We start from the raw sequence: 27,404 nt of genomic DNA, 5'->3' as shown, positions 1-27,404 counted from the left end.
TATATATTTTTTTTAAATCACTCTTTGTGTTCAATATATATATATATATAAATTCCCCATATTTTGTTGTATATGTTGTATATACTTTAGATGTCTCCAGTCAAAGTGACTCCGGACAGCCCGGGAGACTCACACATGCATGCACACTCACTCACATTTGGATGGAGGTGAAAGTGAAAGAGAGTGACAGATGCTGATTTTCTGCTTCACTTGTGTCTGAGTGGGCAGGACATACCTGGTCAGACATGAGTGACGTGTGACATGGCTCTGAGTGACAGCAAAGTGTCTGCTGACCTCATACCGTCAGTGCGGACTAAGCCTGTCCCCACCCAGCAGCTTAGATAGAAACAGCCAGGGCTTTGGAAAAATGCCATTTTGTTTCTCTCAGTCGAAACTCAGCGACACTTGCTTCCTCTATCCACTTACCCGCATAATTTGAGTACAAATCATTCATGCACTCTGTCATTTTTACATACCGTCAAACTATATGCCAGGTCATTATGCAATTTGCGAGTGGCGTGGAGAACAGTTTGACTGGCCACAGACGATTTAATGTTTGGTCTTCGTCAGCCATTTTTTCTTGAAAAAGTGCACCATATGGCAAACCATGCCTCTGCTATCTTTAGTATCTGAAGACAGATGGCAGAAGAAGTGAAAGCCGAATATTTCAATTTATTTATCAAAATAAAAGAGACAGGTGTTCTTTTAAACGCTCTCTTTGTGACAAACCCAGCCCACTCGTTCCTCTGCATTTAAAAAAAAAATATTTACGACGCTTTTTTCTTCAGATTAGAGTCAATGCATGAAAGAACGTGTTACTATTGAAGCCCAGTGACGGGTTGACAAGGATCACTACAAAAATAGCAGCGCTGCAGTCTGCCTTAGATATGTGGATTGTAATATGAAATGATATTGTCTGCGAGAGATACTGCATTCAGGCCGCCGTTTGTATTTGTATGCCTTTTGTGTTTTTTCCCTCAGCAGTAGGGAGACAATATGCATGACGTCTTGGATAGCTTCTGTAGACAACGCCCATGAAAGCATGTGGTTTTCAGGTTCGGGAGGAACAAGGACAGAGTGCTATTTTCGTTTTTTAGAGAACTTGGAAAAGAATTCTCTGCTGCCAAAAAGATTCATGATCTCACCAGATCCAGTCCTTACCAGAAGATAAAGAGAGTTTGCAAGAGCGCGCGAATGCTGGCGTGCGTGAGAGAGAGAGACACAAATAAAGAGAGGAGAAGGAGGGGGTGAAACAACAAGAACTGCTTGCCAAAGTGGAATTATTCTGTGGACAAAACACATTTATCTGTTCCACTAAACCTGCAGTTCTCAAACATAAGGGCACATGCACTCTGGAGTGTGTCACACACGGTGTGATATTTTGATCTAATATCAAACACAAGTTATTTATGAGAGCAGATATTGCATGTCTGGGTGTTCTATCCAATTAAATGCATTCCCTTGGTATTAGCCTGAGCATTACTGAGAGGCTCTTTATGTAAAGTGGCTGTAGTTTCCTGGGTGCACCAGCTCATTTAAGCTGAATACCATGGCAGATCAGGATCCCCGATTTGGTACACATACTCTGTCATACACCATAAGCTTCTACCTGCACCTTTACCTAAATAAGACACATCATTAGTGCCTCTTCTGTCTTCCAGGTTTCTGGTGCAACCGTCCCAGCCCTAAGTGTGTGTGTGCATGTGTGTGTTTGGCTGCTCGTGATGGAACATTCTGCCTGTTATTAATATCAGTTATTCCATCGATTTATTTAGAGCTTAAAGGGATAGTTCACCCAAAAAAATGAAAAATCTGTCATAATTTACCCTCATGTTGTGCAGCGTTCTTTGTGGAACCAAGGAAACTGTCTTTGATGTCAATGGGGTGGTTTTGGACCCCATTGACATTTATTATATAGAAAAAAACAGCTCCAGCTTATCGACAGCTTGTGTTTCACAGAGGGAAAAAGTCAGGTTTGGAATGACAGTTAGGGTGAGTAAATGATAATAGAGCTTTTTTTTTTTTTTTTTTTGGTAAACTGCCACTTTTTTAAAGCACCAGTCAATTTTAAGATTGTGCCACCACAACTTGTCTTCCTTCCATAATATATATTTAAGTCTGTTGATTTCAATTACAATACTGATCTTTAAAGTTTTTTTTAAATAAAAGTATTTTTTTCTTCTTTTTTTTTTTTCTTTTTTTTTCAAGAACAAACCAGAAATATGCACTAAACTACATTCCATTCCTGGTCAAAATAATTATTTTTGGCTATTGACAGTATTTTTAGAGGGTTGAAAATATTCTGAATCCCCTCTGTGAGAACACTTATCTCTAATATATCAACAAAACAAATTTTTAACCTGGCTTTATCCAATATTCAGATTTCCTGACAAATGTATGCAAATGAGTGTATTTTAAATAGGTAATGGCTCATTTGCATATTTAAACAACATTTTAAAAAACTTGTAATACAAAATTCACTTAATGTACTATGAATATGCAAATTGGGGTATGGTGATGATTATGACCTGTAGTGTCTTGTATTAAGTCATAAATATAACAAGCATATTTTATAAGCAGAAGAAACGTACAGCTCTAAACTACATATTGTGAAGTTAAGAACAACTGAATTATTTTTGTGTCTGGCAAGAGGAGGCTGCTGCAGTTCCAGAGTAGATGAATGCTCTGTCAATCAGGATGGCAGCGTGGTTGTCATCTAATTGCCTACAAGAAACGAGAGAACCCTAGAGAACAGTGTTGCTATAACAACCCCCACTGAGTCTAATGAGAATCCAGTTGTATTAGTTCTTTATATTTAGAGCAGCACTGCAGGCCTCAGTGGAGAGGTGACCTGAAGCTTGAGATGGACAGGAACAGCCAAGACGCAGCCGTGTGGAACCAGGCCCTCCTTTTAAATGACACCCCATCCTTCGCTCGCTTTAGGGATCATTTACCGAACACAGAATCCTGAGCACAGCACCCAAAACATTTGTTATTCTGTGATAATCTGGGATTTGGTGTCACGGCTCAATTTTGCTCTCCCCTCCAGTATGTTTAGCCCCTAAGGCATTCATAATAGAGCCGCCTTCTCTCTTTTCTTTCTTTCTTTTTTTTTTTTTTTTTTATAGAAATTCTGCGAATCTGGGACACTATCACACCCGGGACTGAATGTAGGGCGTAGGGTGTCTCTCTTAAACTATGCCCACTTTAAGTTGCAGGAAGAAGCCCCTGTGAAAGTCTGAGCCCCCTTTTCCAACTTCAAAAAATGCTTACACATTTCCAGAATTGATTACATGTAATCTGGATTACGTAAAGTAATTAGATTAAATTACGTTTTAAAATATTCGTAATCAGGCTACAGTTACTTTTTATGGATTACAAGATTACATACCATGTACACGATAGCAATCATTTATTCATATTTTATTGATTATCCCTGGATTCCTTTTTTTCATAATTTAAATGTTCCTTTCTAAAATAGCCTACCACTTCTAGACACTCAGAAGGTCTTCCAGTTTTGTGGACATTTACACAGAGATCTGTCATTAGTTCGGTGGCATCTGGATTTACAAAAATCATTTCAGGCTTAAAAAGTGTTTCAACATTGCATCAACTAATTACATCAACTATACACTAATTTATTTAAATTATCAATTAGTCGTTTATTTTTTACCGTGCATTACTTTGGATGGTGTTTGTCTTTCAAACACATTAAAAAGGCACAAATATTTTGTCATCTGATTCTCTTTCACCTAATATATTTTTTATTGGATTAAATATTTTAATAGTGAAATATTACATTTGCATGTTCATGCTTCTATGACGTGTCACATGACATGCAGATGAACAAATAAAATATAAAAAAAAAATCAGTGAATGTTATATTTTGATTCATTTTAAAATATATTTATTTTAACGTAACATTCTTATGATTTGTGATCCTTGAACACAAAACCAGCCATAAATTGCACGGGTGTATTTGTAGCAATATCCAGCAACACATTGTGTGGGTCACAATTATTGATTTTTCTTTTATGCCAATAATCTGTTGGATATTAATTAAAGATCATGTTCCATGAAGATATTTTGTAAATGTTCTTCTGTAAATATATAAATATATTAAAACTCCATTTAAAAGTAATATGCAATGCTAAGAACTTAATTTGAACAACTTTAAAAATGATTTTCTCAATATTTCGAATTTTTTATTTGTTTATTTCTTTTCTTTTTTTTTTTTTTTTTTTGCACTCTCAGATTCAAGATTTACAAATTGCTGTATCTCAGCCAAATATTTTCCTGTACTAACAAATCAATAGAAAGCTTGTTTATTCAGCTTTCTGACAGTGTATAAATCTCAGTTTCAAAAAATTGACCCTTATGACTGGATTTGTGGTCCAGTGTCACATTTAATCAATTATTAGCTTTTCATTAAACTCATAAACCCCCTGCAGAACCTTCATAAACCCAGTTTGGGAAACCTTGCAATGTAATATTAATGCCCTTAATTTTGTTGATAACAACAAATGGAATATATTTTCTTACTCTTTGTATTTTTATGTCAATATGGTATAAGATTATCCTATTTAAATCAATGTGAAAAACAAGTTAGGTAAAAAACTAAATCTAAAAGTATCTTCATTACCATTAACACATTCCCCCTTGCCTGATGTGATTGAGTCAACGCTGTCATTTCCGAGAATTCAAAAAGCCTACCACCCTTGGTGCTGGTCCCAGCCGCCTCATCGAAAGAAGAATGAGGTCAGCTACCCAAAGGATGGCCTGGACGGAAGGGTGAAAGAGAGGTCGTTCTCCAATTAGAGGAGGGCGTGGCGTGTCACAGCCCACTGGAGTGTGGGCCAAGCTCTCACATGACTGCTCTGACCACAAAGCTGAAAAGATGTGCAGGGAGTGAGAGATTGGCCCTGGAGAAATACTGTTAGAGAGCACAGAGGAGGGTGAAGGAGACGCTGCCCCATTGTTCCCGGTGATGGGAAGAGGATAGGGCTAACGGGCAGAATCTGTCTTCATTATGGGGTGTGAGAGGCGGAAGGAGCATCCAGCTGGAGATGACAACATGGGGCGTGTGTGTGTGTGCGTGTGTCAGAAAAAGAGAGCTTGTGAGTATCCAGACAAAAACACACATCTCCTGGGAGGGTATAATGAAGTCTGGTGTTGCGATTTGTCCTCTCCTTGCTCTCTTCTGGCAGATAGGTGTGAATTAGGGGAATTCACGAAGGGATCTTCTCATACACACCCCATTTCATTATTTTGAAATGCCACATGTAGCTTTTGCAATCTGCAATAAATCAGTCGAAAGGACTAGTTCCCACAGCAGCCTTTTTTTTTTTTTTTTTTTGAGTTTTTTAAACTAATGGCCTCCATCTGTTGTAAATATGTCAAATAACAATTTTCACCATTGCTTGTGCTCATGTGCAGGCTTGTAATAATGTTTCTAACAAGTTTGCAACAAGTTTTTAGTTAACTAAGTAGTGCATGTGGGCACACAGGTCATCAAGGAGAGCATAGAGTGGGCATAGCTACTGTTTTATATAAGACGAGCAGCAAGTGGATCGAGTGAGTATTATTAGCATGTGCTTTCATAAGAGAAGATTGTTTGCACATGAATACGTTTGATTGTAATTAGCAAAAGACAATCCCACCCACTGAGCTGCATCAAATAGGAAACCATTAAGGATTGTCGCCATCTAGTGGTGTGGATGTGAACCACACAGAGTTATTTCACTCTCACTGCTTGCATTAATAAGACAGAAACATGCATCGATGAGAATTTACACTGAAAATGACAAGCAGCGCATCAGAATACAGATTAGATTCCGTTTCACTGAGACTGTCACACATTATTCTGTATGACCAGCATATTGCCTTGAGGCACTGATTTCAAGAGGGAAAAATCTTATAAGGTTATTTTTTCCTGTGATTTCCTGTGATTCGATTATGTTATCCGCCTGCAGGCCTGTTGAAAAACTTTTGAACATGAACAGGAATGAAAAAGTAGTATTATTTAGTTTACAAGGCTTAATGTGTGGCACAGCAAATTTTACTTTGACATCTGCAACAGTCATGCCACCTCCTTTAAAATGGCAGATTCCATCTGTGTTGTATGCATATATGCATATATATATATATATATATATATATATATATATATATATAAATATATATATATATTAGAAATCAGAAGCTGAAGGGTTTTGTATCTGATTCAAAGGGGATTGAGTTGAAATTATTTTACAAAATGTTAAGAAAGAGGATACATTGTGATATGAGAGACAACAGGCAGTTATACAGTGCAGCTGTCATCTTTTACAATTTTTGAACTGCAGTTTTCCACAAAGCTGTATAATGTTTTTGTATAATCCGCAGTGGCTTGTTTAATGAACATTGTACAAAGCATCAGCTGCAGTACGTCTCTCATATCACTCAGCATTTTCTTTCTTGTAATTGAATAATTTCAGCTGCAATCAATATTTCATGTCCATTTATTTCTTTAATTGGTAAGTAATCATGTAATGAGCAGGATGGTGTACAGTCAGCCGGTCATTAATCCAAAATAAACTGCTTTAGGGTGATACGAGAGCTCCTGCTGAATGATGGTGTCCTGATCAACCTGTCAGGATTTATTTTGTCATAATGACAGGCTGACTGTACTTTATCACTTACATATCACATTGCAAATGCAATAATACACACTGAATTTGATTTAATGTAAGATTTACTAAACGTTTGAACTAAAACCGTGGTATTCTCTCTATATACACAGACATAACAAATATATCCCCACTAATTATTATCGAAAGAAAATCACAAAACTTCAAAAATGGAAAAAAATACATGCCGGTTTCTTTATTGCTATCCATTTCCTTCATGTAATGGGCTCATTAAAACATAAATTATAGATATTTTCGTTATTAAATATGAATGCCGCTTTTTTTTTCTGGCGAATTAAAGCAGTGGTAAATCTTTCTGATGCACTGTGCTGTCAGGAGAAATTGTGCCCAGGCTGATAAACTATCACCTTGTTTGGTCCTCAATAAATTCGGTACATCTGTTATTCTGCCAGTTAAGATGGAGTACAGCTGCCTCTCTATGAGAGCCTTTATTAATAATCAAAAATTGTCTTCCGCAAGGTTGCTAAGACAGAGTGATGGTCATTAAATGTGATGTTCATATGCTAAAATAAGCCAGTGCATATAACCTGAGCACTTTATGTTGGCGGAGTGAATCAGAACAGAATGACTATGATATAATCTTAAAGTTCTCTTTCTTTATCTCCCTCCCTCTTTTTCTTTCTCTCTCTCTCTATTTTTACAGGAAAGAGGCAATATCAAAGTGGTGTTCAATGTGGGCACCGATGACATAAACATCGAAGAAACCTCAAAGTTTGTAAATGATGGAAAGTACCACATAGTTCGCTTTACGAGAAGTGGTGGTAACGCCACCTTGCAGGTGGATGATCTGCCAGTCATTGAGCGCTACCCAACGGGTAAGAGCCCTCAGCCTTTATACGCATGTTCACACACACACACACACACACACAATCTCAGCCATGCAGCTATTCACAATGGGAACAATAAAAGGCTGGCAGAGCTCAGGAAAAAGAGTCTGAATCACAGGGTTAAGGACAAAATGCCTTTGTCTGTGATTGTGGTTTCTCACTGTTAAAAAAAGGTAACCCTGGTATCCTTTCCAAATGTCAGCAGAGATGATTGCTCTTGGGGCTTTAGAAGGCTGAAAATGTCAGATCCAGGGTTATCAAATTCGCCAGCCTCTCAGTCGCCTGAAAAGCCCTGACAAAAGCTTGACAAGAGATCAGCGATGAGAAATAATCCCATTGCACTCGTTTGTCAATCATGATGAAAAGGAGGCGGCTGTATTAGTCTTTTAATTTGTATCTTCCTTCAAGCTCTTCTTAAACCATCTCTTCCTTTACAGAGATTATTTGCTCTCGGTCTTCGCAAACGTCTTTCTTCTTGGGAGCAGACGTGATAGACTGTTGAAATGTCGAGTGTTCGACGACTGAAGTGGTAATGAAGCTCGGAAAATCTCATGCTTCCCATAAATGCTCCGCTGTCGTCCGTTGCTCATCATTGCGTTCAATACGGCTTGTCATTCAATTCAAAATGTGCTGGGAAAATGCAAATGTATAATCGTGAGACGCACTAGATTCGGCTGTTGATACACTGACTGGTTGCACAGAATTGCATTTTGTATAATTTAATCGGGAGAACCGTAAGAATCTTAACAGGATTATCCTAAAACCAAGAGTTGGCATTTTGTATTTAAAACAACTCAGACAAACTAGGACATACACTATACAATAAAAAAATATCATAGAAACACACATAAGTTCTTGGAAACAGAACTATAAAGAATACAGAGGGATAGAAATAGAAACAGACACGGAAAAAGAGGTACTGTTTTTCTTCGCCGAGACCCACTCATTGTTTTAGTGTAAACAAACAACCCAAATATCAGCAGCGTCTTTTATTTGGAGTGGAAGACAATTGCTTGTTAAAATGGAGCCAATGTAATGTGCCATTTTCTCTCAGCTTCCTGTTTCCATTGTGTCTGTGGATTTAGAGAGGGGTGCGCTAGTGATTGTCTGAATACTAATGCATCTCATGTCCATGGCAGAATGGAAGAAACTTTTCCACTGAAATATATTTAAAAAAAAAAGAAAACTAGTCATGACGGCTTCATTTTAATCAGCGCTTGATTGACTCTGCTCTGCGTTAGACGAGATAATAAATGCATTGAATTTAAATTGACAACGAGGGAGAACAAAATGGGGAGCTTGTTTATCTTGAACGATAAGTTCTGTAACTAAAATAGCTTTAGCATAAAAAGAAAGCATGCAATTTTTCCACCCACTCTTAACCTATGCTATCATTCTTTAACCTAAACGACTGGATTGTCATGCAATTGTAATGTAGTAATAACAAATAGCAATAAAGAATGTATTAAACTAAGAAATTGAATTTTCATTGTGAAACTTATTCAACTCCCTGCTCAATTCATCTCCCTGAAGTCTTGTCCATTTTACTTGAAAAAAGAAAATTAATAAAATAAAACTTATCAAAATAACATCTAAATGTCACTGAATGTACATCAGGAGTGTTTTGTATTGCTTATTGTTATTTTAGTAGAACAGGGAGGTCTTTGTTCGTAAACTGACTGGGAGGACAGATGATACTTGAAGGAATATTTCACCCAAAAATTCATATTATGCCATCAAGCTTTTTCTTCTGCAGAACTAGATTTTTGGCTGTTTTTATATTAAATGGAAACCAAATCAACACAGGATCCCACTTACTTTCAATGTACTATATATATATATATATATATATATATATATATATATATATATATATATATATATATATATATATATATATATATATATATATATATATATATATATACACTCTATATTTATCTTAATTAACAAAGAAAATATATTTTGTGTTCAGCAAAAGTCATAAAGGTTTGGGACAACATGCGGGTGAGTAAATGATGGCACAATATTAATTTTTAGGTGAATTATCCCTTTAATGTAAAAATGTTTCTGACTGTTAAAGGAAGGATTGAAAGTGAAACATACTGCATACTTTCAGTGAATGTGATGGAAAGACTTTTAAGAGTTCTGACAGCTCAGAAAATCACAGATTTTTAAAAGCACTTTGATGAAAGGTGAGGGGCGAAACCCTCTATATAGCATCTAAAATCACCTATGCTTTATGTCCAGTTGTAGACATTCTTAAATGGACGCAATTAGCACTTAAGTACACCTTTTTCATAAAAGAAAAAAAGAATGTTCCTGACAGAATTACCACCACACAGCTACTGCTGGGCACAAAATGGCCACAGCGTGAGGTTTGGACTGGCGGAGGGACAAATTGAGATGTTGTTGCTGTCCTTGAAAATCACTGTGTACTGGATGCAGAACAGATCTAAAACAACAGAAATGTGTTTTTATATTATTATTATTTAGATGCCTAGTGTCTAAAAAAATATTATAATAAAAATGTCTAATATTTACAAAGAAAGGGTGTTCAGACTGTTAGCATGCTAAGCTAACTAGGCAGTCATTTTCACTTTACCCAAGAACGCCTCAGGCAACTGCCCCTCATTTAAACAGAACATGACCACTGCATGTGTATGTATGTGTGTGAGTGGGTGGGTGTGCGTGCGTGTGTTTGTGCAATCATGCACACAACTTGCCCTTAGACATCTGGACCATCCCGCTTCAAGAACTCCTATTGCTTTTTCCCCCTTCTTGTCTTGTTTCTTTTAAGCTATGATTTGAGAAAAATGACTCCTTTCACTCTTGATTACTCTAGGTAAAGTGCACAAGTGGACATAAATCACAGTTAGACCCGACTGCACATGGTAGGAGGGAGAAAATGACGGAATTAAAGAAGGGGAAAAAATACAAATGAATGAAAGTAAAAGGAAAGGGGGGGACTGAGTTTCAAACTTCTTTCCGCTCTCACAGCAGAATATTGGCGCTCTCAAACTCAAATCTAGAGTCAAGCACTTCACCTGTCCTTACGTGCAGCCCTGTGGAAGGCTTATTTCCTTGTCCACAGGTGTTCTTCTTCTGCAATCACCCATCAAAAACAGTATTGTACTGTGTTTGAGAAGCAATTTAGTCATGTCATTTCAGTGTCAGATACAGAATAAAGAGCTTTACCTCAAAAGTGCTGTCGACTAGAGCAGTCATACTCACGTGAGGTGGCATAAGCTTAAATTTGGTGCTTTAAATGAATAATTTGTCAAAATTGTTCACCTTGCTTTGTCAAAACTGTATGATATTCATTCTTCTGCAGAACACAAAAGGAAATTGTTTGACTCATGTCTTTGCTGCTATTTTCCACATAATTAGTGCGAATAAAGATCTAACTCAGATATAACAAGATATTTCATGGGGATATTTCACATTCACTTTCATTACTTGAAAAAGAGTATCCAATATATTTTTTTACAAGATTTTCCTTTTTGTGTTCCACCGAAGAAAGCAAGTCTTACAGGTTTGATGATAGAATTTTCAATTCTGTCAGTATTTGTGCATATGTATATAAGAAACGAGAACACATTAGAATGGAAATTTGCTGGTAATTCTCACACTGAATTTCTCACATCATAGCCTTTCAGGCTGATTTTCTCATTGAGGAAACATTTTTATACATAGAGAGAGAGCGAGATTCCTTTCTGATTGACAAATAACGAGTTAATAGCTCATAGAGTAAAAATTGTGAGGCGTAATTATACTCTTTGGAAATCTGAGCAAGTCAGGTTTCATGTTGAATTTTCCAGCGAAGTCGGGAGTGGTAATTATGTGTGGGCCGTAATGGGAGTGAAGTAAATGTTTTCAAATAATCTAAATTCAATAGAGCTACCGTACCTGGTTAAACCTGGACATGTTGCATAAATATCTGCATTTAAGCACAGCTTCTGCTCGAGATCACGTGGCGCTCACCGTAGCGAAACAAGCATCTAAATGTTTGCATATACTGTAGACATCTCTGAGGTCAAAGCTTTTGTCAGAGCAATTTCAACTTCACATGGGGAACATGAACATGAGCTGATCTTACATGCATTACTGATGAACTGATAATCTTCCTGTTGCTTTAATCCTTTGAGTGTTTTTTCTGCTACTTTGATGTTTTTAAATGTATTGTGATCTGATAATGTGAGATTTATCATATCAAAAATGACTGAAAATAGACTTTTTAGATTAGATAGCAAATGTGAAGCTAAAATCAAATTGGTTGCAAAACGCTGGAATGTACTGTAATGTCAATATTTCGATTAAAATGAGCTAGTTTTCATGTATAACTAGATGAAAAATTGCTAAAAAGATTTAAAAGATTACTATTTTGTAAATGTACTATGTAAAGGAGTGATATTGTGTATAAACGTGATTGAGTTTGGTTGGTGAGTGAAGAGTAGGTGAATATTTAACATAGTGCTTCTATTAAAATAGGGTTAATTTGTTTGCTTAAATTTTAATTTGAATGAAAAGCTTCATCATTCTTATGTATGCAACCTTGGTGTTCCAAATAAAAAAAAATGAAAGAGAGAAAATAAGAGGAAAAAAAAGAAGAAAAAAACAGACAGTTAAGGTATATGTCTCACTGTAGGTTTTAATCTTTGACCTTTCAGATTTTTAACAATGTAATGTCTCTTTAAACTTTAAAGGCAACATTGATAACGAACGCCTGGCGATTGCTAGACAGCGAATCCCATATCGGCTTGGTCGAGTAGTTGACGAATGGCTACTCGACAAAGGTAAAAACACTGATTAAAACTTTAAATAAAAGATAATTTGATCATAAGCAAGTGATATTTTGCACAGCAAATAAACCATCTAAAACATAAATCCCCTGTATAACCAAGTTTAAAAATTAAACAAATGTAGTTTGTAATATATGCACTGTACAATTCAATAATGTGTTGTTATACTGTACTTGTAAACCTGTCAGAGGTTAAAGGGACTGGTAATATACTGATAACTGAAGTTAGTTTAATCATTAACAAAATATGTTTACATCATTAAAATACCTATTTAAATAATGTTATTTTGCAGCTGTAATAATCTAAATGACTAATTAAAGTACATGTCCACAGTGGAAATTATTTGAATTCATAGTGATGTACACACACTATTTAATGTATATATGCATATCTTGTCATGCTAAACATATTTCTTTTGGAAGCTGCTAAAGTGCACAGTTAAAATCTCGAAGCAAATGTCTCTTAAATAGCTTCAATGATTATTGGCATCAGATATGAAGTCCCTTTAACAAGCAAGTTAAACACACAAGTAGGGAAAAGACTTGAATGCATGCTGCAATGTATGTAACAAATTGAATCGTTCAAAGTGATTTGTTTTCCAAGTTTGCTTGTTTTCTTGCTTTCCCTTTTCAATGGAATTATAACCATGATGAATCATTTGTAATGTCTCATGTAGTTGTAAAGCCATTCTCACATAAACCTTATTTCAGTCTAATTAATTTTAATTGCCAATGCCCTTGCTGAAAGGCAATCTCAATAAAATTTGCTCGACCTGTGCATACAGGCTTTGTGATTTGCAATAAACTGCTGTATTTAAGGATTACCAGTAATTTTCTCACACAAAAAAGGGGGAAATTTGTAATTTCTACAGATGAAGAATATTTTGTCTCTCATCTTAGTATGTATTTGATTGTCCTTTTAGCAAAGTCCCATTGATTTGTTTTGGGACCCAGCTTTCTCATCCCCTTCATTTTTTTACTTTGTGCCAACAGCAGCCATTAAATTACAGTCGATAAATTACCAGTGTTGCTGTTAGCATTAGTGTAATTTATTGCTTCATGATCCCCGGGGAAAATAAGGTTACGGTTGTTGTGTGTTTTACCATCAGGACTTCCATCAGTTCTGTTTTCGTGTGCGTGTGTGTGCGTGTGTGTGCGTGTGCGTGTCTGTTTGTTAGCGTGTGCATGTGTATGTGTGCGTCTCTATGACGTGGGGGAGCGGGCTGTTGAACACCCTTGTATTTTCTGTAACGTTCTTCCCCGGCAGGTCGGCAGCTCACCATCTTCAACAGTCAGACTACCATAAAGATCGGAGGCTGGGAGAAGGGCAGTCGGCCCTTCCAGGGCCAGCTCTCGGGGCTGTACTACAATGGCCTAAAAGTGCTCAACATGGCCGCCGAGGGCGACCCCAACGTACGTGTGGAGGGTAGCGCTCGGCTGGTGGGAGATATGCCCTCTTCTTCTATTACACCCCAGTCCAGCGCCTCCGCCACGGGCAACCGCTCAGAAACGTCGCCCTCCATCACCGACATCACCACTACGACTGCATCCAACCGGCAGGGCAAGCAGACCACAACTCCACAGGTCAGCGGCCACTTTATTCTACTTCACTATTCTGTGAAAGCTGATGCTGGGGTTCGGTATATTTTTGTTCTTCCTTGTCAGATTGTGACATGAATGGGAAAACACTAGGGTTTTGCATTCATGAAAAACTTGGAATAAACTGGGAATTTAACAGATGCACTCAGTGATTGTTGTACATTTATGGCAGTTACTTTGGATTTATCATGCAGTGACGAAGGTTTGCATTGCCGCTGATTTTATGAAGCGTACTGTTTACTGTCAGACGTTTCATTTCTTCCACAAGCAAAAGTGTGCGAGAAATCTGCCCCCATGAAGCACCCTGCTTCATTTTAAATAAAGCAGCTTTTATTACCTTTCTAGTATTATTATTAACATTATCATGTCTTGATCCCATTTGAGTGCCCATGATGTTATTTTGTATGTTTACATAAACTTTTTTCCAATTTGTTTGCTCATGTGTAAAAATTTTCAATGAGGAAAAAATGGCTGAGTGCTCCTTTAAAATACGGATTTTCTGGCTTTGAAAAGTCTAGAAATTTCTCAAGCCATTAAACATGTTGTGCTAGTTCTGTTATCAATATGCTAGGTGTTGCTTTTAGGTAGAGATGTCTGATATCTGAGCAAATTAATCTTCATTTGACAAACTGGACTAAATGATTCATTTGAACAGGTCTTGCTTTGAATGATTTTGTCCAGTTACAGTACCATCAAGAACTGAAAAGGTCATGAAGAGGTCATGAAGATTCTTAACCGGTTGGTGCGTTTAGATTGCAAGAGACAGGCCGTGTGTTGTGTTTAATCTCTGTGCTGTTACTGGCCGTCTACGTCATTGCTCTCGGACTCGCTCTTTATTCCTCTCGCGTACACTCGCTCGGTTTCTCTTTCACCATCCAAAACATTAAAAGTAGTGTTTCAATAAGTGACCCAGACAGCAATAAGGCAAGTTTAAACTGAACTTTGTGCTCTCTCAAGCAAAAGAGGCCTCGAGACTAAGACCAGGGCGCTTAAAGACGAGCCCGTGGCTGGATCGCACATTATCGAACCGCCAAAGGGTTTCGGCCCGGCACAATTCAATTGCTTTCAGACGTAAAGTGATTGGCCTGTTTCTTTTGAAGATGTGCTGTGGCTCAGTGTGAGAGAGAGTGCCAGGACACTAGAGTCAGTCAATAAGTCTTTATGAACAGAGAGAACCCACAGGCAAATGGAACAGGGGGGAAATCAGTGGGGAAGATGAGCGCCGTATAGGTGGACTTGCTTTCTCCTTTACAACTCACAGGTTCTCTCTTGCCAGTCTGTCTCTCTCCGAGGCAAGCGCGAGGCATCATTCAGGACCCTGACAGTGAGCTCTAATTACAGTGGCGCTGTAATTACATGTCAGAGCAGGAGGCTGAGCGGGGTGATTGACAGGCTTGCCAAGGCCAGTTCAGTCTCGTCTCCTCGTGCGTGACTTTACGCACTGTGATTTAGCTTCCACAACAATAAAATCGTAATTCGATATGGTTAAAACTGATTCTGGCCCTGCATATTAAATTACCTCCCTGCTGAAGGGCACTCCAGGCACGACGCGTGAAAGCGATAGTTGTGCAATAACAGATATTTCGATCTATTAGTGCTCAATCGTGATGTTGGCTTATCATGGCCTTGTGTGTGGATTGCATTACAAAATGGTGGGCTCGCTGCCCTCCGCACACCGTCGATGATGGTAAATGTTGCCATGGAAATCTGAGACTCCTTTCTTCTCGGCACAGCGGCGTCTACACCACTCTCTAAGTTTGCGCCATCTGCGCTCCATTATCATCCATTACAATCTCTTTCTCTCTCTCAGCACAATTGCGCTGTCCAAACCAACGGCTTCTTTTTTTTTTAAGATGGATTTTTTTTTTATATCTAATTAATGATAAAAGCTGGATAGAGAGGGATGCGAAATCAAAGAGGAGTTTGTGGTTCTTTGATTACAGGCCTTTGTGATGCCCATTAGACTGGAGCGGCCATTAGACCGGAGAGCTCTCTGTAATAAGAGCTAATGGAATTTCTTGGGCTCTCCATCTTCCTAACACTTTTCCAGAGTGTCCGTCGAGGTCTCCCCCTTAAGCATCCTCGAATTAGCCGAGATCTGAATGAAGAAGGGCTGACGGAATTTAAGTGGTGCTTGAGAGTGTGAAAATTGCTGTGCATTATGCTAAGAAATAGTGAGACGCGTAGATACCTAATTGTACAATCTATATGAAAAGTTTATAAATTGGAGGAACTGAAAAATTTACTGATTAAAATTTGAATATATTACATTATATGGGTCAGTGGTGTATAAAAGTGATCACAAGAAAGAAATGGAGGGGGGTGTATTTAAAATGAAGAGAAAATCTTGTTTAAAACACCTGTCAAGTTATAGAATTGTATTTATGATACTGGTTTTGAGGAATTTTAAAGAAAAAATGTAGTGTCACCTAATTGTTAAATATGTAACGTGGTGTATGATTAATTTTATTTATGATATTTAATCAAATGTAATTGTTTTTCAGGAGTCTGAGCTAACCAATCATATCAAAGCATTTGAGTCATTTTCTATATGAATTGCATTTTTTATATATTTCTGAATAAACTAGGAGAGCATCACAGCACTGACCAATATAATTAATGTTTGATAAGTGAGCTCTTAATCTATTTTATTTCATAATCTTGCTTTGTTTAAAATATAAAAATCCTAAAACTTTCAGTTTATTTCCAGCTTTAAAAAAGATTTCGAGTCCCAGATTGTCAGCATGGCCTTTGTAGAAAAAGGCACTGTAGATAATAGAGATGATTTTTTATTGTACAAACGCTTGACAAACGAATAGCTAAGAAGGAAATAGTATTTCATGCAGATCAATTGATTTGCTTGTAATACAGCAAATTTGTGTGTAGTGTAAATGAGGTCTGTAGTCTTTGGAATAATTTAGCATACTTTGCATGACCAGTTTTTTCATTTAATGGCTTCAGATCTGCTCTGTGAGCATACTTAATCTTAAAATGACGTTCGGAGCTTGGATTATCCTCAGATAAACTGGTTCTGCTATTGTCTGACAGTGGCTCAGAGCATATAAGCTTTTAAAGTAGCGTTAATGATCGAAAGCCAGCAAGAGGAGAAGCATTGTGTTTTACTCGTTTCTGTTCAAACAGCCGCCACAACAAACAAACAACTGAGGTCGTCTCAAAGGAGCCCAACATGCTTCGAAAAAACACATGCATGCACCGTCTGCTTGAGACTGACAGATGAGATGTTTAATATTTCTATCAGAAGTTGATTTCCTTTGTGACTACCCCCCGCACGACTGATGTTCAGAAGTGACAGCTTTTTTATTATCTTCCTTATCCTCTGTCCCACTCCTTCTCTTTGGATTTTCTTCTCTGAAGTATACTTTCCCTGCATTTTACCTGTTACATCACCTCGTTTATGGATATGTGGTCTGTCTTGTTTCTGAAATTTCTTCAAATCTGCAGCTGTGGTGTCCGGCTCGATTGGATTTGGCATGCCAGGAACCTGTGTGTTTGCTCTGATCTTGCTGCAGCAGGCTGTCAGGCTATGTGCTGGGCTTTAAATAATAAATTAGCATTTACTGTTTGAGCTGTTCATGTCATTAAACAGCCCGGGGTATCTTTTAGATCTAGAGATGGGCAGAGGGCACTGAAGCGCCACTTCTCTGCCTAGAAAATGGCAGCGTGGGCGTGTGCCACGTGAGAGTCATGCATTTATAGATGCCCTGTGTTGGCGCATAGTGTTTTTGATTCCATCAGATGCAAAATAGGTCATAGTTTTTTTTTTCTCTTTGTGGGAAAATTCACTGAGAATTACTGCAATGTGTTTACAGTGTGTGGTTCTGGTGTCATTACAAATGAGTTCTAGCATAGTGGGAATATATACTGTATGGAAATCGTATGTGGAAAATGATTTTAAATTTGTTTTGTTTTGCCTTTGTGATTTCAAATAATGCGAACAGTGTGTGTGTGTGTGAATCTCTTTTTCACATACTTTTGCAAATCCAGCGTTAGTTGATCCTGATAAGCGCTCGTCATCACAGTTGTAAACACGACGGCTTTCTTTTTTGGTGTGGGTGTTTGGCGCCACGGTAATCTTTGTTTCCAGATGGAACGTTAAAGAATGCGACACACATATCTCGTGGAAATACTGTAGAATTCAACCAATCCGATGACGACTCCGACACTCCTGAAGTTTTTCCACTTTTGTGTCCCATTTGCATCAGATGTTTAGCCAATGGTCCGTGGGTGTGACGTCTGATGCTGAGACTAATGTCTGTTTAACCTAGCAACACTTTGGGGATAAAACTAATATGATAAATGTCTAGAATATTGCTGATGTATGATTTATTATTTTCTAATGGAAAGCTATAGATTAGTGCTGTCAAGTGATTAATGGTGATTAATCACATCCAAAATATTTTTTTTTGTTTACATAATATATGTATGTGTACTGCATATATTATGTATATATAAATACACATGCACGTATATATTTGAGAAATATGTTGTTTATATACTAATTATATTTATATGTAATATTAATTATATGAATATTAACATATACATGTAAATACATGTAAATATTAAAAAAAAAAAAAAATATATATATATATATATATATATATATATCTGTGTGTGTGTGTGTGTGTGTGTGTATGTGTGTGTGTTTTAATATATAAACATTTATTTTGGATTCAATTAAATTGCGATTAATCGTTTAACAGCATTACCGTATATACACACATCCAGGAAAATAAATCAAGGGATCACAAAACTAGTCTATAAACATCTCAAATTAGAATGTCATGGAAAAGTTTATTTATTTCAGTAATTCAACTCAAATTATGGAACTAAATCCACACAGACTGAAGTAGTTTAAGTCTATGGTTCTTTTAATTGTGATGATTTTGGCTCACATCTAACAAAAACCCACCAATCTCAACAAATTTAGAATACTTCATAATACCAATAAAAATCTTTTTTTAGTGAATTGTTGGCATTCTGGAAAGTATGTCATTTACTGTACATGTATTCAATACTTGGTAGGGGCTTTTTTTGCTTTAATTCCTACCTCAATTCAGCCCGCCCCGCTAATAAAGTAAAATTTCTCAACCCCACAAATCCGATCGGTCCAACGCTATAACGAAATCTGAGCAGGTCTAGAAACTGAAACTGTTGATGCTGGAAAAGTGATATATATTTTTTTAAATATGAGCAGGCATACAAGCTGGGATTGGTAATGCTGCACTGTAATCATAGTTATTTATTTATATTTTTCATTATATTTTATTATATGATATTGGTTTGTGACAGAGTATTTTATTTAGTGGAGAACTTTGCAGCAGTATTTTATTTATTATTCTTTTTTTATTTTATATTTATTTTTATTAAAAAGTATTTTTTTTTAAAGTGTAAAAAAATTGTAAGAAAAAAAGTTTATAGTAATAAACAACCTGCAGTTTAATGTTTGCATTTCTTTCCCTTACTGTACCGAAAATGAACCGAACCGTGATTTTAAAACCGAGGTAGGTACCGAACCGTGATTTTTGCGTACCGTTACACCCCTACTGGCCAGTCAAGCACACCAACACCATAGTCATTTAACCAACTTTTGGTGCTTTTGCCAGTGTGGGCACGTGCCAAATCCTGCTGGAAAATGAAATCAGCATCTTCAAAAAGCTGGTCAGCAGAAGGAAGGATGAAGTGCTCCAAAATTTCTTGGTAAACGGGTGCAGTGACTTTGGTTTTCAAAAAACACAATTGAGCCAACACTAGCAAATGACATGGCACCTCAAATCATCACAGACTGTGGAAACTTAACACTGGACTTCAATGATCTTCTTTACCCTTCCTCTAGACTCACTCTTCACTCTGTGAACAGCCAGCTTCTTTGGCAATGAATGTTTGTGGCTTACACTCCTTGTGAAGGGTGTCATTGATTGTGTTCTGGACAACTGTCAGATCAGCAGTCTTCCCCATGATCGTGTAACCTAGTAAACCAAACTGAGAGATTTTGAAGGCTCAGGAAACCTTTGCAGGTGTTTTGAGTTGATTAGTTGATTGGCATGTCACCACATTCTAATTTGTTGATATTTTTGTTAAATGTGAGCCAAATTCATCACAATTAAAAGAACCAAAGACTAAAAACTACTTCAGTGTGTGTGCTATGAATTTAATACACGAGTTTCACAATTTGAGTTGAATTACTGAAATAAATGATCTTTTGCAAAAAAGATCAATTTATTGAGATGCACCTATATATTACCCAGTAGTTATCATAAATATCTTATTTTAAGTGTTGTACATTGACCTCAATTAGATGTGCATGTGTGTGTCACAACTCCCAAAATACAACAGTCCTGCATAAAGCTTCACGTGTACTCTAATGAGGTACCCACTCATTTCATTCTGTTGCATCATGAGGTCAGGACAATGTTCAGCAAATATAGATTTAAACTGGTCCAGATTCCTGTGCCTTTTTTCCACTCCTGTCCAATTAATGGATCCGGTGACTTGCCCTGCATGCACTGTTGTCCCAGTGCTCATTTACACTGACCACTTAAATCAGTCAATCAATATGATTGTTTGAACTGGCACAAAGCGAGTAATAAAATGGACTGCTGCTCAGCTACTTTTCATGGGTTTCTTTTTCCCCCTCCCTTTCTCTGTCTCTCTCTCTGTCCCTCTCTCTCTCTCTCTCTCTCTCTCTCTCACTCTCTCTCTCCAGAGATTCCAAACAAGTATTAATATGTGTGCTTTTGGGTAATGACGATCCTGTTAATTCACAAAAGGCTTGTGTAGTCTTTATTATGAACCAGATATTTGTATTCCAACCTGTGATCTCTAATCTGCGTCGCCGTCAAGACCTTGGCTCGGTTTTTGTTTCTTTTTATGAATTCTGTCACATTCATAATGTATGGTTGCATTTCGTGCCCGTGCCTGTGCACAGATTCTGCAGATGCAGGGGTCAAATCGAGTCCTTTGAGACTGACCATGGTGCGAATAAAACATATTTGTCTTTATCTGTTCCGCCCCACCTTTCTCAGTGGTCGTGTACGTGCCCAAAGCACAAATTTGAATGCGAGTTAAACGAGCATTCAAACTGGTTAATTTAGCTGGCAGAGGTATTTAGATGGAGCTGAATAACCCAAGGTCCCAGAGGATCAGGAGGGCCGGTTGAGATAAAAACATGGAGCTTTTGCCATCCGTTGTGTAACGTACCCTTTCTCGAATGTATTTTCAGAGTGTGCATGTGTGTTTGATGTTAGATTGTAGGTTGTGTCTCTGTGGAGTTTCATGGCAGGGCAGAAGGTGTGCAACCCCCCCTCCCCCTCCATATACACACATCAATCTCTTTTCTAAAAAAAACGCTGTAATAAAAATGTCTTCAACTGAGCAAACCCTTAGCAACCTCAAGACGAGCGCCGATGGCGATTGGCTGAGATGAGTCAGGTGATCAGCTTGCAGTCGTACCGTATTTTCCCTCTCTCCCGCCTCTATCCGTGTGTATCTTTCTCGTTTTCTCCTCTCCCTCGCTTACGCCTTCCCTCCCTCTCTCGCTCTCTCTCCTAGTCTGTAGAAGGCACTCATAGTCTCTCCTGATGCACAGACAATTTATCATCCCTATCTGCTTATCAAAGTAGGACTTCTCCAGTCATCACTTTTGATCTGACAGAGTGGACTTTATTTTACTGGTGTGGGGCTTTTTTACTGCTCTAGGAGCAGGGACGGTGAAATCAGAGAGGGGGAGAGGACAAACTCTCACCTAAACAGAACAGCAAAGCTGTGTAGAGGAAGCAGACAGTGTAGCCAGGCTGCCATCATGGATGCGAGGTGGCATTGTTCCTCATCCCAGGTAGTCTCTCTTTCTCACGGTCCTTCTCCATCCAGCCATCATCGCATGCAGAGTCTTTGATGTTGTCATATCCATGCTGCGAAAGAGGCATGCACCATTTGTCTGCAGCGCTCTGCACGTAGAGCAAGTGAGAGAGAGAGAGAAAGAGAGGGAGGGGGGGGCAATTGGGGCACCAGGGAGAGAGTTAACGGAAAAGAAAGAAAAGTTGCAGTGCCTTTGCGAGTGTGCATGTGGTCGGCGTCGTTAGTCGCCGATGTCCACATCTGTTGCAGCGAATCATGGCATGCACATTTTTTTTCTCATCTCTAATGAGATGCTTTCTTCGGTCATCTCGAATGCCCACTTACGCTGTCATTTGTGCCGTCCTTTTTTTGATCTGCATCTCATTTTATTCTGCCCCTCATTAAAAGTGTGTGAAGATCAAGTGCTGTCCTCCAGTAAAGTTCAGCTCAGTATGCTGTCAACAAGTCTGTATTGTGTTGCGTGAAGTCTGCAGATTGCCCGCTCTCTCTCTTTGTATAAAATCTAGAGTTTCAGTCTGTCACAGCGTGTTTTGTCTGTGGGCAGATTTATTTATGCCCACTTAGATGACCTCTAGGAGTTACTTGTGGCTACTTGTGACTCACATCTTCTCAGAGTGAGTCAAGAGTTGTTTGAGTACTTACACGGTCAGTCTTGATGCATTCGCCTTTGTTAATATTTGATGTTTGTAGTATAAAGTCCTCAGTGTTATTTATCTTTAAAATATCATTTGGATTTTTTTTAAACCCTTTCATTTAGTAAAGTCAATTTGAATTGCCTTTTTTTCATATTTCTTAGTGAAACATGAAACTAAAAGGATAAATAGGACTAAACTTGATTTTACCCACCTAGAATTGACTGGACAACAAAGTGTGATACCAACCAAAATAAAAATCCAACAATTAATATTTATGAGGACAAAAAACGTTTTCTTTGGAATAAAATGCACCGAAGTACCATTCACAGTACTAGCATTAATGAAACATTGAACTAACTGGGTTCATTTTGATTTTATGTTGCGTTCACTAAGAGAACAGTAACCAAGGCATTGTATAGCTTTTGAATGTGCTAAAATAACCTGCCCAAATGAGAATGATTCTTGATCTGATTTGTGAACACTTGCACAGGAAGCCATCTTAATTTCCATCTTCAATGAAAGGTCCAGATTCTCTATTACTCATCTCAGCACGGCATTAGAAGATGAGAAACTGAGATATTCAACCTGTGCTCTCATTGCATGTTTTTTTTTAGCGCTTTTAAATCTAAATGAAACTCATGTACAGGATGTCCGTGAGTGTATATACTGTAGAGGCCCTGTATATACTTATACTAGCAGGCGTATCCCCATTGAGTTTCTTGCAATAATTGTTTTCTTTTTTAACTGTTCTTGTTAGAGAATACTGCAGTGCATCAGTGGCCATTTTTTATTCATTGTATGAGCTCTCAGAATTTTAAACACACAACTCTCAGCGAACTGAGGCTGCATTTAGCACCAGGACCTCTCTATGAATATTCACACTTCATTAGCAGTGCAGCTAAGTTAGCTGGCAGACTTTGATGTTCTTGTGCTTTCTCTCACCCTTTCATTCTCTCCGTCATACTGGCTGAAGGAAAGATACACGGAGAAAAAGAAAAAGGAAAATCAGATAGCGAGAAATCAATGGTTTGCTTTGCAGGTCCCAGCTGAGCCACCGAGGCGATTCGTTTTTTATTTCCTATCATTTTGAACAGGCTGAATCTTCATGTCACCATGGCAACAACAACAGACGGTGCACTGTTCTGAGATATTCGTATTCGTGGTGGAATACGAGTATCTTCATGACTGAAAGAGATAGAGATGGAGAGATAGAGGTGAATTTGAGCGTCTGAGCCTGGCCATCTCAGACCGTCTATAAAAATTGATATTGTTTTTTGAGTGCAAATGATTACAGAACAAGGGCTTGAGAAATGTGATCTATTTTAGATGGAAATTTAAGGAACCATTAGAGGGTTTTGAGGGTCAGTACGTACATACAGACTACAAAATTAAGAGCGAGAGCCGAATATGAGTGTTACTGGAACAATATATGATACACTTACCTAAGGTAATAACATAAAATCGACTTACACGAGGTAAAACAGTTTAGGGTTGGAAGGGTCATCGGTTTAGATCCACCCACTTCCTGCTCCTGTCTTATCCAGGGCATGTACAGCTGGCTCAGTCAGGTCCTACTTTTAATTTGTGTCGATGTAGCTGAGTCTGGCAGCTGTGAGGTAATTGGAATGGGCTGAATGGAGATGGAGCTTGAAAAGTCTGTTTTTGTGAGAGCTTGTGTTGAGGTAACTCCTTTCTCATTAGGGCACAGCTGGTTCCCCCGCTGCGTTCACAGGTGAACCGAGCGCCATCGTCTCTCACTCTCTCTCCCTCTGCTCTCCCGCCCATTTTGGCTCTGTGTCACATCCCTTATTGTGCCTGTTGGCAGTGCAGTAATTAAGAGCAAGCAAAACAGGGAGTCTAATACAATGATATTCTCATAGCATACCCACTGTCACTAACATGCTACACCGTAGTTATTCAGCAGGAGGAAAATGGACAGTCATAATGTAGGCCGCTTCTGTCCCCTTCATCCGCCTCAGCACAGCTGTTGAGTGGGCAGTGGATGGAGGAGAATGGTGATCTCAGGCAGATGGATGCTGAAGGCTCGGTCTTAGTCATACGTGACTTTTCTGCAGAAAACAGCCTCATGCCCAAGTGCTTGTGTAACGCCACATCTGAGGACTTAGATTCGAGTTTTGACACTTTGCTGAGGGGCAGTGTTTCCAAAAAAGGAAAGAGAGTGAAAGAGAAGGATGGTTTCAGGCGCTCAGCTGTGTGAGATGAATTCAAATTCAGATCCAAACAAAGGCTTGGGTGGAGAATGTTCAAGTAAAGCCGCCAGTCACAATGGCATGTAGTCATTTAGCAGGTTCCTATCTGCCCTATGTAATTAGGGCTAGATGATATATCAGTTTATTAATTTAGGTAATTTTAGATATGAATACATTCAAATGCTTTAAATCTACCCCAATCTAATTCCATATATATTATTTTATATATACCATTGAGCCTGTCCTCCAACAAAAAACGACCATATAGGTTGTTTGTGCAAGCATTTATTACGACCTATATTTACGTTTTAAAGTTAAGCGCCCTCTAGTCGCGTTGCATCTGTCGTCATGAATTGACGTATAACATCATTACCAATCAAAACGCACGTTTATTTAAATGCAATGTGTGGCCGTTTTAAATTAATCTCACAGTATTTCCTACATATTTTACTACTGTAGGTGGCTTATTCTTTCGAATGACCACAACTAACCCCACCCCTAAACCTAACCCTCACAGAAATCATGCTAAATTATGATTTATTGAGCATATACATTTTCGTGCACGTCTGTTCCCTGGGATCGAACCCATGATAGCATGATTACATATTGACTACTAACCGAGCTACACGAAATGCAAACCAGAGGCAAATAAAAGCATACAAAACATTAATATGAAAACGACCTTTTGCCAATATGGGCACAATTGTAGTATAAGCTCTGATGTGTCGTATTTCAGGGATTTGGACAAACGAACTATACAAGCATATTGGTTGGAGAACAGGTTGATACCATTACTGCTACTAGGGCTGGGCAATAAAAAAAGATTTTCCGATCTATCGTTTTTTTTAAATTACATTGATTCTATATCAATTCTCAAAAGCCACGAAGCAATCTTTTCCTGTATTTATTTCAGTACACATTTAAACAAGATCTGATTAATGTGAATCTTATCATTTTACAGCACATATCATGGCGGAGATACTGTTGAGGAGAACCAAGAACAAAGCCATATGTGTGAATGCTCAGGTGAAATGCTATAAATCTGCAGAAGCATTTGATATCACGCATAAGGCGCCATGATTTCCGCAATCAATTAATGAATGGGGGATGGCGCAGCGAACTGTTTTTTTTCATGATGTAACTTACACGCATACTAAAGCGTGGACGACGCTCGCTGTGTTTTCAGCTTCTGCTGTCTCACTATGATGATATGAATACACAAATATCATCTTCAGCTGCTCTGAGATTCTCTTGATTAGCAATTTATCGTTTCACTTGAGAAAACTACCATCATATCACATATGCAGCAGCTGCAAGTTCCTCATGGCAACCCGTCAAAATAAAAGTTTAGATTAATGTTAAATGTCAGAATATATTACTATTTACCAGTCTTAAGACTTAATGCTACTACTGCTAATACATATAAATAAATCTTTATTTGTAAAAGAATAATCACTTTTTTTTAACAGTAAACCTCTGTTATGCAGCATTTTTTTTTTTTGCCAAAAAATAAAAGGGTTTAATTTTCATTTGATTAGGATAAATTAAATTAATGTTTTATTCCTTCATCTGATTAACAGAAAAAAATAAGAATAAAATTGTATAGGGCCCTATTATTGTTTAAAAAAAGGACCCTGTATTCTAAACATAGGTTTAAAAAACAGGCCTGTGGTTTTTAATTTTATTATTATTTTTTTTATTATTAATTCACCATTAAATATCAATAGCATTTGTTATTTAAACTATATTCACTGAATGTCATTAAAAAAAAATAGAGAATCGAATCGAGAGTTTGAGAATCAACATTGAATCGGGACATCTGAATCGATATCCAGCCCTAACTGCAACCTAAGTGTTGCCAAATAGATTAGAAACATTTCAATGCAAGATCTACAAATTCAAAGCATAAATAATCTAGTTAAATTAGTCAAGGCATGTTTTCTATTACATGTATTTTAATATATAAAAAATTCCACTCGAGTATGTCCTTCAACATTTTTGAATGAGGAAAAAAAATATGTAAATAAGAGTTTTGAATCAATTAATAGAAAAGGATAGTTAAAACTAAAACATAGGAATGCAAGGAACGATCTCAAAATTAGTGTAATGACATTAGTTAGGAAACAATTCAAATTTTATTTAATATTGCTAACAGAATAATTGAAAATACACTACTTCTTAAAAGTAAGGGGTCACTATATATATATATATATATATATATATATATATATATATATATAGTCTTGTTCAAAATAATAGCAGTACAATGTGACTAACCAGAATAATCAAGGTTTTTAGTATATTTTTTATTGCTACGTGGCAAACAAGTTACCAGTAGGTTCAGTAGATTGTCAGAAAACAAACAAGACCCAGCATTCATGATATGCACGCTCTTAAGGCTGTGCAATTGGGCAATTAGTTGAATTAGTTGAAAGGTGTGTGTTCAAAAAAATAGCAGTGTGGCATTCAATCACTGAGGTCATCAATTTTGTGAAGAAACAGGTGTGAATCAGGTGGCCCCTATTTAAGGATGAAGCCAACACTTGTTGAACATGCATTTGAAAGCTGAGGAAAATGGGTCGTTCAAGACATTGTTCAGAAGAACAGCGTACTTTGATTAAAAAGTTGATTAGAGAGGGGAAAACCTCTAAAGAGGTGCAAAAAATGATAGGCTGTTCAGCTAAAATGATCCCCAATGCCTTAAAATGGAGAGCAAAACCAGAGAGATGTGGAAGAAAACGGAAGACAACCATCAAAATGGATAG

The 27,404-nt window shown here is 37.6% G+C and overlaps 1 protein-coding gene across 21 annotated transcripts in view; it reads left to right on the top strand.

Annotated features, from left to right (window-relative positions):
- The window catches only part of nrxn1a (neurexin 1a), a 170,975-nt gene that overhangs the window by 132,639 nt on the left and 10,932 nt on the right, over positions 1-27,404 (top strand). For 14 of the 21 annotated variants that reach the window (XM_052570700.1, XM_052570697.1, XM_052570691.1 and 11 more), the window contains 3 exons: positions 7,333-7,504; positions 12,223-12,312; positions 13,585-13,901. In XM_052570700.1, the coding sequence (XP_052426660.1) occupies positions 7,333-7,504; positions 12,223-12,312; positions 13,585-13,901 (579 nt within the window). The remainder of the gene's footprint in view (positions 1-7,332; positions 7,505-12,222; positions 12,313-13,584; positions 13,902-27,404) is intronic. The other 7 variants (XM_052570704.1, XM_052570703.1, XM_052570701.1 and 4 more) reach the window with 1 other exon arrangement.

This window comes from Carassius gibelio, chromosome B12, assembly GCF_023724105.1.
Source record: "Carassius gibelio isolate Cgi1373 ecotype wild population from Czech Republic chromosome B12, carGib1.2-hapl.c, whole genome shotgun sequence".
Taxonomy (NCBI): Eukaryota; Metazoa; Chordata; class Actinopteri; order Cypriniformes; family Cyprinidae; genus Carassius; species Carassius gibelio.
This window is presented reverse-complemented; position numbering and strand designations above follow the sequence as displayed.